Source organism: Phalaenopsis equestris, unplaced genomic scaffold (genome assembly GCF_001263595.1).
Source record: "Phalaenopsis equestris unplaced genomic scaffold, ASM126359v1 Scaffold000517, whole genome shotgun sequence".
In the NCBI taxonomy this organism is placed as follows: Eukaryota; Viridiplantae; Streptophyta; class Magnoliopsida; order Asparagales; family Orchidaceae; genus Phalaenopsis; species Phalaenopsis equestris.
The window spans coordinates 609,496-626,164 of NW_018164957.1; the positions used below are offsets into that span (position 1 = coordinate 609,496).

At 31.9% G+C, this 16,669-nt stretch overlaps 1 protein-coding gene across 1 annotated transcript in view; it reads left to right on the top strand.

The window, feature by feature from the left end:
- The window catches only part of LOC110028602 (DNA polymerase epsilon catalytic subunit A-like), a 92,762-nt gene that overhangs the window by 12,319 nt on the left and 63,774 nt on the right, over window positions 1–16,669 (top strand). The window contains 3 exon segments of the mRNA XM_020730516.1: window positions 2,392–2,475; window positions 2,709–2,873; window positions 3,875–4,051. Coding sequence (XP_020586175.1) covers window positions 2,392–2,475; window positions 2,709–2,873; window positions 3,875–4,051 — 426 coding nt within the window.

Here is a 16,669-nt window from a genome sequence, read left to right on the forward strand (position 1 = left end):
TTGTACCATGCATTATGGTTCTATGCGATCCTCTTACCATGGTCCTATATTCGTTGTTAATAAGTGTCGAGGTCATGTAACTCGAGTGGTTCAATATCAGTGATGGGGGAATAATGATAAATTTTATCAAGATCCCATGATTTCATTATTTTAATTACTATATAATTTGATTTGCCTAATTAATTGTGTTAGTTGATGCACTTGATTAAATGATATTTTTTTTATGGATTTCATTTTCTATGGCGACCTTGTAGCTGTTTCATGCCATATCAGGTATGCCTTATGGCGTGTAACTCAAACATGCCATCGGGAAATATTTGGGCTTAAGGCATAACTTTTATATGATTGTAGCATAGTAGCTTAGCTAACCATTATGTTAAGAGACACAAGTTACATTTACACCGGCGCGAGTTTTTTTAATGTGAATATATCATTGCCTTTGGTAGGATATTGACGCAATGTGATTATTATTTTGATTTGAATTTTTTTATTCTTAGAGAAATTGCTGTGGAGGATGAATTTTTAACCACTCTGAGATCAATGCGACCAGCTATTGCTTGATTTTTGTTGATTCTTTTATTTTCTTACAGTAGTTAGATAGAGTTCCATTATGTTATGATTTTCATCTTCTTGTATACATCATTGTGAACGGTGCTTAAATTTTCTATAATGAGATTTGGAAGGGCATTTATTTAATGCTGATCCCTACTAGTTATAATTAATGATAATCATCCCCATTATAGTTATAAATAGCTTAAAGTATTTCTTTTTTCATTTAGAGCTTAAGCTGGATGATTGACCTCTCTGGTTATGATATTATGTTAATTGAAATCATTTTTGGAGTATGAGTAATATCATGTGTTTTGCTTGATTTGAAATGAGATTATTTGATATACAAGTATAACTGAAAACTCCTTCGGTTATGGTATGCCTTTGTTGGCCACATCTTTGGGGTTTTGGGGTCATTAGGTATCTTTAAGTTTCTTAGGCTTAAGATAATTTTTTTATCTTTTTGTGATAAATTATAACCGTAATGTTGGCATTAAAATTGTGGCAAAGCATGCTTTTTCTTATCTTTGCATGAATATTATTATTTATTAAAACTTGTCAACTCTGCTATTTGTTCATAGAGGGTTGGTCTCAAAGTTTGGGACATAAGACCTATTTCTTCTGTCACTTGTTAAAAAAAATCGATTAAATACTTTTTTTACTGTAAATGGCATTGAAGTCTTTATGCAGATACAAACAACAACAACAACAACAAGCCTTGATGCCACTAAGTGTGGTCAGCTACATGAATCCCTTTTCTCCATTGTGTCCTATTGAGTGTCATATTTGCATTTAATTCTAAAAAATAATATCATTTTTATATAACATGCCCAAATCTTCTTAGGTCTGCCTCTACATTTCTTAACATAATTCAAATCTAAAATATCTACTATTCTAACCGAATCATTAGATGGTCATCATTTAATGTGAGTAAGACAACTCTTTCTAATCTTGTCTGTAATTAGGCTACACAAATCCTATCACGGATACATTCATTTCACATTTTGTCTCTTAAGATTCAACCACTCATCCACCTAAACCTCATCTCAACAACATTTAACTTTGTTTTATGCTTCTCTTTAAAGGCTAACATTCTGCGCCATAAAAGCATTGCAGGTCTCATCAATGAGGTGCCTCCTTACATAAAGAAATGAGAGAGCGAGAGCGAGAGAGAGGGTTTCTTCTCATTTGTTTTATGTATATTGATATGACTATTTGTTTATTTTGCATTTGATTCATCTTTTTTTTGAAACTATATATATATATATATATATATATATATATATTAATATCCATTATATTACTTATTATTAATTAATTAATTAATTAATAATTATTATTATTATCATATTTTAGTGTTTAAAAGTATTTATTGTTTTCAAGTTTTTTGAATATTGTGTTTGCAGTCCTCACATCTCTTTTTTCTTTTGCATCTAAATTTTTTTTGTTCTCTTGGTTGAAACTCATCAATATGCCTCAGAAAGTATTGGGATGACCTATTTAACAAAATTAAGTATATAATTGTGATAACTTGAGGTAATCATATTTTAAACTATCTCCATCTATTTTTTTCTTGTCAAATTCAGCCATCAAGCTGTAGATTATATATGTTGGTCAACAGTAGCATGTCTTGAAAAATGTACCATTTATACGATGCTGAATTTGACTCTAACAATTCTTGGCGTGGTCAAGGATTCTTAGATCGAAGAGGATTTCATCTAATATTTTGTTAAATAAAATTTTTTTTTCTTTTTTTCCTTTCGTTACCTCACTCTTCTCCTCTTCTCCACCATCTCAGTCCTCTTCGTATCTAATATGGATTCTTTTCTTTTTTGTTATCAGGCTGTCACTAAAGCCAAGTTAGGTTATGATCCATTGGAGGTGAACCCTGAAGATATGGTTCGTTTTGCTAGGGATAAACCTCAGGTATTTTAAATGCAAATCATTCTTTACTATTTTTAACATTGTTGTGGAGCATTTGGTAGTACGTTTATCATTCTTTTTGTCATTATACACTTGTGGATCCATTTATGGCTCAGCAGGCTGTTGTAACTTTTCCTGCATTGCATACATAACCTTGTTGAATATATGTTGTTGTTTTGTCTGGAATTATCACGTTTCAGTTTTTGATGTTACCAATGTTATTATTGCTATTTCAGATGATGGCTTCCTATTCTGTATCAGATGCTGTGGCAACTTACTATCTTTATATGACTTATGTTCATCCGTTTATTTTCTCACTTGCAACTATAATTCCCATGCCTCCGGATGAGGTTCTTCGGAAAGGAAGTGGGACCCTATGTGAAGCACTTCTTATGGTGCAGGTGTGTTGTATGACTTTTCTTTTAAGGCATATATCTCATTTGAATTTGGTCTTTTTTTTGTTAATTTTTTTTCTCTTTCAAATGCTTTCAAGTTTCATCTATTTTTTTCATTATCCTTGAGAGTTTAATTTGTTCAAGATTAGTGCATTTAAGAATTCATTTTTAGAGGAAGTTTTAACTGACAAAATGAATTGCTTTCGGCTTAGTCTGGTTATTTTATTGTTATAATATCATATTTTTATTTCATTGTTTAACATGGTATTACTATTTAATCTTTGAGGTGTATCCACTTATAAATAATCTCATGGTAAAAATCACCATCATCATCTTTGTTAGTTTTTTCCCAATCATTTTTTTTTACTGTGAATTCTAATTTCCATTTGTATTACTTCAAAAAATTTGCATAATTTTGGCTGTCAAAGAGAAATTTTTTTTCTATTTATGTTTGGAAACCTATGCTGCCTGTTATTTACTCTTATTTTTGACCCTTATAATCATTTGTTAGATTTACATAATTAGACAACTTGTTTAAATCCACCTGTCATGACGCTAATTTCTACCTCCTTCACTAATATTACAACACGATCTCTGAATATCATTTAGTTTATTTTAAAGAGTGCTTATTATTTTCATAAAAAATTATTGGTCATTTGCCAACTTTCTTAGTAAATATGCATCATTTTAGGCTGGCTGCATTTAGTTTTTCTCCTTTTTTGTGATTCTGGTTCCATGCTTCCACGTTTGCCAACTTTCCATGCTTCCACGTCTATATTTAAAAAAAATGAAAAGAGATAAAATGTTCCATTCTTATCGTTATTGTGTACTAATATAGTGGTTGTATTTTAACCAAACAGTTTACTATCGTTTAAGAATTTTTTTTAGTTTAGTACTTGCCCTACCTTAGAAAATACTTTTATTAGCAGTTAGGAAGGAAAGCAGTTATTTTATTCTGTTAATAGTGTTTTTGTATAAATTGAAGATAATTTATTTGAATTTTGAAGGCATACAGGGCCAATGTGATATGTCCCAACAAGCATCAAGAGGATCATGAGAAATTTCACAACAACAGACTTCTAGAAAGTGAAACATATATTGGAGGCCATGTTGAATGCCTTGAATGTGGTGTTTTTAGAGCAGATCTTCCTACAAAATTTCAGCTTGATTCAGCTTCATATGAGGTTATTTCTTGTTGGCCTACTACTTGTCTTAATTATTATTATTTAATAGGTATCATACGATGTTTTCTCTTGCAGAGGCTTTTTATTATAAAATTTTAAGGTTTTGACTGCATGCTATGAACTTTTATTTCTTTGATTTTGTGGTTAATTTCCTTGCAAGTGAATGCAGATAGAGTAGGATCATGCTGTTTTTTATTTGTTATAAGTGATGTAACTTTTGTCATGATTGTTGAATTTCTGTGACTATTTTACTTGCATCTTCTTTGCTTATGCAAATAGTGTGTAGTGATCATTGCTAGGGTCTCTGTTCTAGGTGCAAGTTCTAATGCTAATTTAATAGCATAAAATTCTTATTCATAATAAATCTGACATTAAATCAGATTGATTATCATATAAATGTAATTTTTCTGCATTCCATTGTTATCTCTTTAAACTTTAATACACGACTCATAAGTCTAATTAATTTTATTGAGTGTAATTCTAAACTTATCTTGTTTTATATTATTGGTAACGAAGGCTTCTTTTTTAATTATATGATATTCTTTGCCTTTGAAATTTTATGGAAAAGATTTTTCAACCAAAATTAATTTAGTATCATACATTCACCTTCAAGCACTTTCTAGATAATTATCTTCACTTCTTTTTCGTGGATAAACCTCAAACTATTTCTTTTTTAATTTATGTTATGTTCTTTTTGAAGATTTCTTCTTTATAAGTTTTTTCTTAAATTTTTGAAAATAGTTTATTTATGATACATCCCAACTTGCTCTCCATTAAGGGTCGGGTGTGGTCATTAACACTAATCCTGACTTGCAGAATTATAACACTGGGGGTGAAGAACTAGTCTAACTAAATTGCCGCAAACATACGTGAAACATTGCATTTTATAATTTATTCATATACAATATTTGGAAGCGTACAAACTATAACTTTAATAAAATACATTCCCAAAAGCCATGCAAGCTCCCAAAATTATACAGTGAAATTGTAGAAATCACGCATAGCTATGATTTCAACGAAGTAATCAAAACTAAAATAAGATTTTATATAAAAAAAAGAAATATCGTGCATGCCCATATGAAACTGTACATATCTATACACTAGTTGCAATATGTTAGAATCATATAAAACATAAAAAGAAAACATATAGTATAAAAATCAAGACCGTTGTGTAAAATATGTATATATGTAAGCCTAAAACATAAAAAGAAAACATATAAGAATAATCAAAAACATGTTCGTTAGCGTATTCATAAGCTGTTCATCATATGTAATCGTAACAATATCATTTCATAAATGTTATTTCATAGTAATGTTGTAAATGTTTATGCCTCAATTATTTCTGTATCCTATCATCATGGGTCAACATCCCGTCCCAAAAACCATATAAACTATTGATAATGTTTGGATTTTGATTTAACCTTAAATATAACTTATTTGTGAAACATATCTTAAATGGGCTTCTCAACATAAATCTGTCCCTCCAATATCGCCTAATCTTCTTCCTAACCTTTCGTAACACCTCAAAACTCCTTCCCCTTTGCTGTTTTTTTGCTAAAACCCTTACGGAAGCTCACAAATCACTTTTGATACTTTTGACATAAGTTCGACACCTCTGACAGCTACTAGAAATAAAAATTCTCACAAATTGAAGGCAACTATCAAAATGAAAGAAAGAGGAAGGAAAGCAATTTTTAAAATAGTGCTAAAGAAGGTTTCACACTTACAATTTCTCTTCAGAGCCCTGAATCGAAGCCTGTAGCTCCCTAACATGCATGCAACTTCTACTCACCTCTTGCTTTTATTGCCTAGCCGCTGAAGTTATTACATGAGGAAAACTGAGTGAGGGAGAAAGAAATCAGGAGAGGGGAGGAAATTTCAAAGCTTTGGAGGCTTTATTCAACTGACCCGACTCTAAATATCGCGAGAGTGGTCTCCTAGGAACAATGCACATGCATGATTAATGAATAATAAAAGGATTAGTTAAATTAATGAAACATATAATATCTTAATTTTATATCTTCTAATCCGTTCATAATTGTTCGATTGGACATGCTAAATTTCATAAAAATTATTCGGTTGAATTTAAGGGGATGCAAAAATTGGGTATTTTAGAAATTTACCAAATTATGTACCTGATTTTTGGAATTTGGGCGTTACAATTTTTTTCTTATTGATACCTTTCTTTTAACTATCTTCTTCTTATTAGCACCTTTGTTGTAACTAACTTAGATCAAATTTTCTAGGATATTTGTCTTTTATTTTTGATATATTTGTATGCCGCTTTTTGGCTTAGTAGTATTTTGATATTCTATAAATCATCAATATTTGTTGCTTTTTACTCGGCTTTGAAATTATTGTGCAATTTTTAGTAGAGATTTATAATTATGGGATGAATTCGGTATTACACTTAAAATAATTTCATTACTCTCCAAATATATTGAATTTTTTTTAATATAATCCTATGTTAATACTCCCCTTTTATATTAACACACGTATTTATTAGCTCCAGCTTATTACACAAATGAGAGAAAGTAGCGAAGCCAGAGCTTTTGTAAAGACATCAACCTTTGATAGTGGGGAATGATAAATAATCTTCATGGACAACCTGATATTTTGAATGAGTGGTCTCTTATAAAATGTAATATCTTTTCTTTTTATAAGCTGAATGATTCTATTAGAACATTTGCTGAACTCAAAAATCTCTTCATACAACGGTTTGCCGGAGCACAACATCATATAACGGTTGGAGATTTAGTTGTGGAGAAACAAAAGCCAGGAGAAACTTCTGCGGATTATATTTTACGCTGGAGAAATCTCAACATGAAATGTGACCCACAACTTCAGGGATAACATGTAGTTGAAATTCTGCGAAACAATATCCACGGTCCTATAACATTCATGCTTAAAGGATTTACAATAAAAACATTTGAAAAGTTGCTGAGTAAAGCTGCCGAGTAAAGCTGCCAACGTTTAAGAGGAAGCTAAGCAGATGAGTGTAAAAGAAAAGATAGAGAAGACAAAACCGGTTAAGACATTTGAAAAGAAATTAGGAAATGTCTCGACAATAGAAAGGGTAAGCAAGATGCAAGTGCAACACGAGCAGAAGAAACAACGTCAAAATATAAATAAAAAACAATTACATTCGTTTTCACAAGTGCAATTTCAACAATCAATCCCATCATCGAGAGACAAGAAATTGATGTCCGAGAGAAGAACAGAGAATATCCATTCAAGACAAAGCTGTCGCAAAGATATTCCGCAACCTGTTGAAATGTTGGAATTCAAATTGTTAGAGTTTAAAAGCTCGGGAGAAGTCGATATGAAAGATAATCCCAATTATTGCCTTACCATAGGATGCTCGGATATAAAATTGAAGAATGTTTTGTCTTTAAAGATTGGTTGGAACACAACTTCAAAGAAGGGAATATAGTGATCTCGAAAAAATATTTGAAAGAACCCGAAAAATGTTCTGTCAACATGATTTCGGCCGATGAACTTATTTCCAACAACGATTTCAACAATGATGACAATGAAAATACTGCTCAGGGCAAATTTCTTAAGAAGACTTTTGCAGACTTTCAAAACACTCAAGTTTCAACATTGACAATAGAATCTTCCAAGAAAGAAAATAAAAAGAAAAAAAAAAATTAAAAAGGGTTAGAGGTTTTCTAGATGTAGAGGCTACTATTCTTTTGTCTCTTCCACTTCTCGTATGCCTTCTCACTCTAATAGAATAGTTGTCTTGAACGAAGGGAGGAAATCCCTCAAGTCGTTGACTTTGTATGAATTTCTCTTATTCTCTACTGTGAATAATAATATTTTTGATTCTGCTTACATCTTGTCTATTTTTGATACTACCCTTAAAAATGAACAATCCAATTTCGATTCTGTAGATGATACTCAAATCATACACAATCTCAATAAGTCTAACGACAATCAAGACAACGACAGTTCTAATAACAGTGAAAATGGAGACGACATTGTTATGCTCAAATTACAGATAGTACCAATTTTCATAGAATTGGAGCTTTTGGACTCAGGTGAAAAGGGTCAAATGATACACCGGAAAAAATAAGTGAAGTCAACTTGCAAAGTGGAAGAGTTCTTACCTTCAAGAATGACTCCTAAAGAAAAAGAAAAATCAATCGTAACATCAGAAGAAAACATTCCTCCAGTACAAGAACGATTATTTGAAGGAAATAAGGACAGTTCCCATAACTAGTATGACTAGGTTATATAAGTCATGGAAAAATTCAACATTTGCATGATGGCTTCCATGCTAGTTTTTCCTTTGAATTTGTTCAAAAATGCATGTGAAAAGGTGGGTCTTTGGGCTATTAAAGAGCTAGCAAAGACTTGTAATTTTTTGCTAAGACGTTTAAGTCTTAATTTTTTTCTGGATTTGGAAGAGATAGCTCTTGATTTTGGTCACTAATTAGGATGAAAGAAAAGAGAAATTATTTAATTTGGTAATACAAAACCCATGCCCACGATGTAATTGGGTTTTTATATTTGAACAAGTGGCTATAGAAATCAAGACCAATTGCTAGATATTATGATTCAATTAGAGGGAATTCAAATTAGGCAAAGGCAGAATAAACATTTTGTAATGTTGAGAGAAAATTTTAAAATTTAATCAAAGTTAGTGACACCAATACATGCAAATGCATCTTAATTTAAGGAATTTGAATGAGGAATAGTTTGGTTAACACATGGTGATGAATTTTACATGTTTCTATGAACGTAAAATTTAAATATTGTACGAATTATACTAAGTCACTTCAAAGTTTGTTATCTGGCTCCGCTCCTAAAGCTAGAGGAAGAGGCATGACTAAACTAGCTCGTCCCTAGCTATTTGTTTTTCATGTTTTAAATTTTTTGAGTATATCTATATCTTTTTGTTGGGGTAATACTGTATACTTGGTATCGTATGGGTGGGGTGCCTTTATTGGGCCATCTTATAAAATTTTTATTTATCTTTTCTATTTCAATAAAATCAGCCCTTAGGCTTTTCTGCTAGGGTTTCGCTCGACGACGAAACTCTGGTTTGATTTTTTACTCGACGACGATGTTTCCTGCACTTGACGATGACGACGTTGTTTCCCACACTCAACGACGACGACGATTCGTTGTCTTCTCTCTCGCGCCAAACGACGAAGGGCTTCGGCTTCGGCGTCTGCTTATGCGGTTTCGTCGTCTCCTCCTTCGCGCCTTCAAGCTAGCTTTCGAGCTTCTGCGGTTCTTTTCTACGCGGATTGAGCTGTGATTTCGTGCCCTGTCTTTTGTTATCTGAGCATTTCATCTATGGTTCGTGCGCAGCTCTGCGCCTTGTTTTTTTGACTCTGCCAGACTTGCAGGGCTTTTCTTTGCAGTGATGGAGCTTCCTTCTTCTTCAGTTGAACCTGTTAAAACCTCCTCCTTTGCCTACGTAGTGGGTAATTTTCAGGGGGAGACGACAGTTGTCTTCTCTTCAAGTTATAAGCAGCATCGTGTTGGTACAGTTGACTGTTTCCTTATTAAGAATGCAAACAGAAAAAGTGAGAATGCAACACTCTTTTTATCCACGTAAGAAATTTCAACGCTGACTGACAAATTCAAATTTGCTCTTATTGAAAAATTTCAGTGAGGACAACCATCTATCAAAATTATCAGGAAAAGTTTTTGACCTCAAATTAACAAGAAATTGAAAAGTGAGGCTCATAGATGGAAGACATACATTGATTCAGTTAAATGTGTCTGAGGACTACCCTCAGATTTTTTCCAGAAAATATCTTAACATCACCGGTAAACTTATGAAGCTACTCAAGTGGTCTTCTTATTTCGACCCGAATCATGAAACTCCCACTATACCGGTATGGTTTAGTTTACCTGGTCTCAAACTGCATTTTTTTCACCATCAGGTTCTCTATTCTATTGGGGTCATTCTTTGGGATCCTTAGAAGCTAGATCTACCTACTTTCAACCTAACCAGATCATTGGTGGCCAGAATACTTATGGAAAAGGATATTACTTTACGTGATGTTACTGAAGTCTGGCTGAGCACAACACATAATGGTTATTGGTATCAAATCGTCATGGAGCACAAACCCCCATATTGTACCCACTGTAAGATGTTTGTTCACGTCTTTAATAAATGCCACAAGTTTCATCCAAATTTAAAATCTATGGTTCAAGTGAATAAAGATGGGTTTAACCCCATTGCTCTGGACATTTTAGTTCCAGCTGGAGAGGATACTACCAGACAGGAGGTGTTTGTTGCCCCTGAGAACTACCCCATGACACTGTTATTACTGTTACTGCGAGTGATGTGATGCTGACACCTTCAAACCCCATAAAAAACAATACGATGGACTATGTCCTACAAATGATAGTGTTTAGACTGATAATCAGGAGAACCTCGTAACTCCACTTCTTTGGGAAGTATCCGGTGTAGAGGTAACTCATACTTCACATAATGTAGAACCTATTGTGGGTACTACTGTTGGTATTCCTTCTACTTCAACTCTACCATCCCATCAAACTGATTCTTCTGATGAGGAATGACAGGTGTCGACTATTTTTTTTAAAATAAAATTTTAAAATATAAATTTAATATAAAATATATATAATGTAATTTTAATTTTTTGAGAATGGTATATACAATTTTTTTAATTTTTGGAAAATGATGAGGTCATATAGATCTTATATATCTAATAATTTAAATAGCTGAGCACGTTACCATAAATGATATATCAGCTCGAAGGATAAACATATTACTTATTGACAGACTTAACTATCTAAACCAAGAAGTTTGACCCTATTGGTATGCAAAATTAATAGCCGATAAATTCCTCTATCTAATATATATGTTAGATTTAGTTTAGATTAATCTGGGTTCTTAATTCCCTATAGAGGCAAATCCCTATAGTTAATTACATCTTAGACAATCAAAGTTCTCTAAGAAAACTCTCGATTAAGATCAGAGTTTTGTCTTTAAGAATTCAACGTTTAAGTTTTCATGATTGTTATAGTAAAAGTCAAATGAGATAGGGTCGAATAGGAACAAATATTTCTGGAATCCAAAGGAGTGAAAAATAGGAGATGTCAAAGATATTGAAGAAGATTCAGTGACATCTCAAACTGACCTATGGTTTGGCTTTACATCTTTGATAGAGAAATTATTTGATATTTCAGTCATGCGAGTTATTTAGATATTCAAGACTTATATTCACATATCATATGCAAATGACCCGAGGAAATAAGAAGATTTATGTCGTACCAGACGACGACCTCGGAACCCTAAAAAATTTAGGATTTATATCGTACGATATAAAATCGTAGAAAATTATAGAATATGATGTATGAGGATTTACGTCGTGTCAGACGAACGACCTTGACATCCTATAGGTATGTTATTTAAGTTTACGGAAGTTCAGCTGAAGCTTCTCTCACTTTCTTCTTTTGTAGTCCTGATCACTGTCCGGAGATGAATCGTCAACCGACCACGTCGTTATCTCGTTACGTAAAAAAAGTAATGGAAAGAAAACCATGCCTCGCTCATCCTACCGTAAGGTATTGTATAAACATGCCAAATGTATACAATACAATAAAGAAAGAAGAAAAAACTATGTAACAAAGTATGATAAAAAATAATGTAAGGAACATGTAAAAAGGTACAGTGCAATACAAAAAAAAAGAAAAAGAAAAGAAATGTACAGTAAAGAAAGAACTATATAGTAGGAAAAATGAAGAAACTGAAACAAAATGAAAGTGTACCTGGTTAATTTTGTTGATGCTCCAAAACAGATTACAATTGCATAATATAAAGGGATTAGATAAACATTTGTAGATCATAAAGGAAAGACTAAATGATAAGCATAAGAAAATTTCAAGTGGGATATATGATTTTAATTTTGGGTTAGGCTCAGACTACACTTCTTTTTTTGATCCCCCAGGCCACTGATATATCGAAGTCAATCTATAAATATTAATTAGAAGTCGCCAACAAATCACCCCTATAGTCGGGCAACTCTAAACCCTATCATTTAATGGATTGGTGAATCTAAATAGTATCTGAACTTATCTTGTTAAAGGCATAATATACCCATGTGAGATAGTATCTGAATTTATCAGGGTGTGGTACACCTATATGTGATGTTAAAATAAGTGATACGTAGTATCTGTCCTTATCGACGTATAACAAATGAATTTATTATGTAGTATCTGAATTTATCAGTTAACGATGTGTAATGTGTCGATGTTTAATAGGTGGTATTTGTTGTCTGGTGTATAAACTTATCAATCAAGGAAGTGTAGTATATCTATATGAGGTGTATGAAGTGTAATATGTGATATGTGGAGTATATATGCAAGTGACATCAATTGTATATATATATTATTTAATGTGTGGTGTCTATGGTGTAGTGTTGTATATGTTATTTTTTTTAAATAGGTGTGGTATCTGTATTATCTGTTCTTTTCACAAGTGTAGTATCTATTCTTTTATAACTATCAGTTCTTAAACCTTTTAAGGGTTAGGGCTACCGACGACTTAAGGAAGTGAAATTGCATCTTACTAATTGAATATTGATTTTATATTTTCAGCTATAAGAAAAACTGATTAGTGGTTCTTTGCATCATTGCCTTTACCCTGTATTTCGAGATTACATGCCACTTTGATATTTCATATGCATATCCAACCATTTAAATGAGAAGAATAGGAGCGGTGTCCGATTTATAATATAAACCAAACCTCTAAGTTTGATGTACAATTCAATGATCAAGTATGCAAATATATAGAAGCTGAGAATTATATATAAATCGTTTTAGAATCTGTATATAACCATAAATTCCAACACCATTTGAAATGTTTTGCTGCAGTAATTGATCTTAAATAAGTAAAGAATGTCACATGCTCCCTCAAAATAAATATTTGATTGTAATTTATATCCTCTATTCATTGCACTATTTTCATCAAAAGTTTCAGAAGAATTAATAAACATAACAGAATAATATAACGTTTTAAAATATTCCAATATTTGCTTCATACATTTTTTTTATTATCGGGATTAACCTTAATACAAATCAAATGTCATACTTAAATTTGAAGTTAGCTAAACATAATTTAAATCTGTCATCTTATTTCTGTAGATAGAAGTATGAAATCCTTACATACATACCATTTAATTCTCATGCATTTAAATCGTATGCAATTCACCTGGTAAAATGACAGCCTTTCAAAGTAAATCTTAATGAACTTTAAAATTCCAAGTTTAGTAGATCTCGAGAGAATTCAAACCCTAATAAATGATCATTTCAACATAACCAACTTCTCGGAAAGCATAAAAATATGTTGCAAGATCATAACCAAGCATTTCAACACAATCTAAACCTCATTTCACGGTCAACATGTAAACAAAATCAATAAGCTACCAGGTCCTCAAGTTTTATAATATTAAGAACTAAATTAAAAAATACAAAAGCTCTCAAACTTTCATATATTAAGGACCGAACCAACAGACTATACAATCTTCAAGCTTCACAGCCTTGTTTCCTCAAAGACCTATTATTAACGGATGCGTAATAGCTTCAAAAGTGAAGATGGACTTGAAACCTTTAAATCCAATTATCCAATACCAATATTCCTATAAGGGATTCCAAGATGTCAAATAGATTGAATAAGTAAAGTTAACAATAATGTAAAATTAAATACGTCAAGTTTACAGAACATACAGTTTACTTTATCTAAATACAGAACGAATACTTTAAACACGAAAGGATTGAAATATCTAATTGTAATTATGAATGATAATCCCATTATTCAATTCATAAGGGTGGTCAAATTTAAACATTCGAGTCTTGTCTACCTTAAATTTCAATTTACATATAAATCACATTACCTATATTTGAAACTATATATAAAAAAATAAAATAAAGGTAGCAATATCTTCTATATGATTAGAAAGATCAAAATGACGTAGATGTAAAACGGTTTTGATGTTTGATTTTTAAATACTCAGGGCTTAGGTGGTATAGATGTAAATGCCCATAAAAGATATTAAATCTTGAAGATAAGTGAAATTCGATAAGAATGATGAATATAATAATGATAGATTTACATATATAAAACTCAATTCTTATGTATTCACATATCTACGACTTAAATTTTTAATTTTCTTTTTTTTTCTCTACGTATATGCCACATTGCATGCATATCATGAGAACTAATCATCTCCCAAATCATTTATTAAGATTCTTACAAGAAGATAAGAAAAATGATCTAAAACAACCATATGTAATTTATAACGAGAATCATCAAATCCGCTTGTAAGAAAATTCCTCTTTATCTCTGAAACTCACATCAGATATAGAATAGAAATGATTAAAAAAAATAAAAACAAAACTTAGATCAGATATCCTATCAACTATTTTCAGCAAACTCTATTCGTCTCTCTTTATCAATTCATAAGGAATGCACAATACCCTTGTTGAGACAGCATCAAACGAGACATAAGTATCATGGCTGAACCAAAGGTTTCCATTGTACATAACATATCATTGCATGAATCAAAACTTGTATAAATTTGCACCAAGAAATCCATAAGAACATGATGCTATGGTTCCAACAGACACGAGTAATAGAAGAAGCATTTTCACTGTTATCTAACATAAAATCCAACTAAATCAATGAGAAAATGAAACCAACAACATAGATACAATGGTTCTCGAAAGAAGATATCACAAAACAATCACAAATCTTATCAATTCATAACTAAGAATCTTCATTTTAATTCTTGATTATTCACCATGAAACTGTATAAAGATATTCTTATTAAATGACTATGGGAAGAAGAAGGGGAAAAAGGGCTAACCTCCAGAACGAAACGCAAAGAAGCAATGAAGAACAAAAATTCTCAAGTCTCGAGAATGAATCGCCCAAAAATGAATCGCTAACCCCAAAATCTTTACGTTCAGACACTAATATTTCTCCAAATGCTCTAAAAACCCGAAACTCTTCAAAGCAATAAAACTTCTAATCCGCACGAATGAATCACCAGTAAACCGATGAACCAATCTCAACTTCCAGAAAAGAAAAACAAAAAAAAAAAACAAAACAAAATAGGACTTCTAGAATCTTCCCGGGCGAAACACCAAAAAACCTTCCAATTCTTCCCTTCAAAAGGGTATTTATAGGTGACGGGGAGGAAGTGTCTTACCGCCGGTGAAAATCGGGGCGGTGAGGACAAACACCCTCGAAGGGTAAGAAACCCATCAAGATTAAGAGTAAGAAGGTTATTAGACTCTTTTTGGCGGGAAAATTCCTCCTGTTGGAGCAACCGACGACGACGGCTCGGAAAGGAGGAAGGTGACCGAAAAATCAGCAGGACGATAATGAGAGAATCACCGAATGGGAGAATGCTAGGGCTCGGTTCGGTCCCGAGAGGAGAAGGGGAGGCGTGGGTTGTGGAAATAAGCGTAGTTTTTTTATTTAATTGAATTTATTAAATATTATTATTATAATTAAATAAAAAATATTATTTTATTCAAAATTTATTACTGACACTCTTATTTCCTTGGGCCATTTGCATATGATATGCGAATATAATTCCTGAATATCTAAATAACTCGCATGATTGAAATATCACATAATTTCCCATTCAAAGATGTAGAGCCAAACCATAGGTCAGTTTGAGATGCCACTGAATCTTTTTCAGTATCTTCGACATCTCTTATTTTTCACTCATTTGGATTCCATAAATAACTGTTCCCATTCGAACTTATTCCACTTGACTTTTCTTATAACAATCGTGGAAACTTAAAGACGAAATCTTGATCTTAATCAAAAGTTTTTTTAGGTGATTTTGGTTGTCTAAGATGTAATTAACTATAGGGGCTTGCCTCTATTGGGAATTAAGAATCTAGATTAATCTAAACACTATCTAATCTGTATATTAGATAAAAGAATTAGTCGGATATAAATTTCGCAGACCAAAATAGAGTCATAAACTTTTAAGTTTAGATAGTTAAGTCTGTCAATAAGTGATACGCTCATCTTTCGAGATCATATATTATTTATGATATCGTGCTTAACTATTTAAGCTATTAGATATATGAGATATATATGACCTCATCATTTTCGAAAAATAAAAAAGTAATATATACCATTTTCACAAAATTAAAATTACATTATATATTATATTAAATTTAAATTTTAAAATCTTATTTTCAAAAAAAAATTAGCCGACAACAGGTCTATTCCAGGAGGAAGAAGAAGAATGGAGACCGACTCCAGCTCGTGAACATATTGGATGATACATTGGTTATTACTGTCAATGGCGATCATCTCACCAGCTTATTAGTTTGCTCCTTCCCTAGAACTATAGGCAGAGGCAAGACCAATTTAGTTCGCTCTCTAGCCACCTAATACTATGTATTTCGACACTGTTAGGCTTTTTATTTAAGTATCTAATGTATTTTTTTTTGTTTTTTTAGTTTTGGAACCATTTGTGGTTTTGTGTGGGCAGGGTGCCATGCTTTGACCTTCCCACACATTGTATCTGTATTTTTCTTTCTATTTAATATATTAATCTTTTTGTGCTTTATATGTGTATATATATATATATATATATATATATA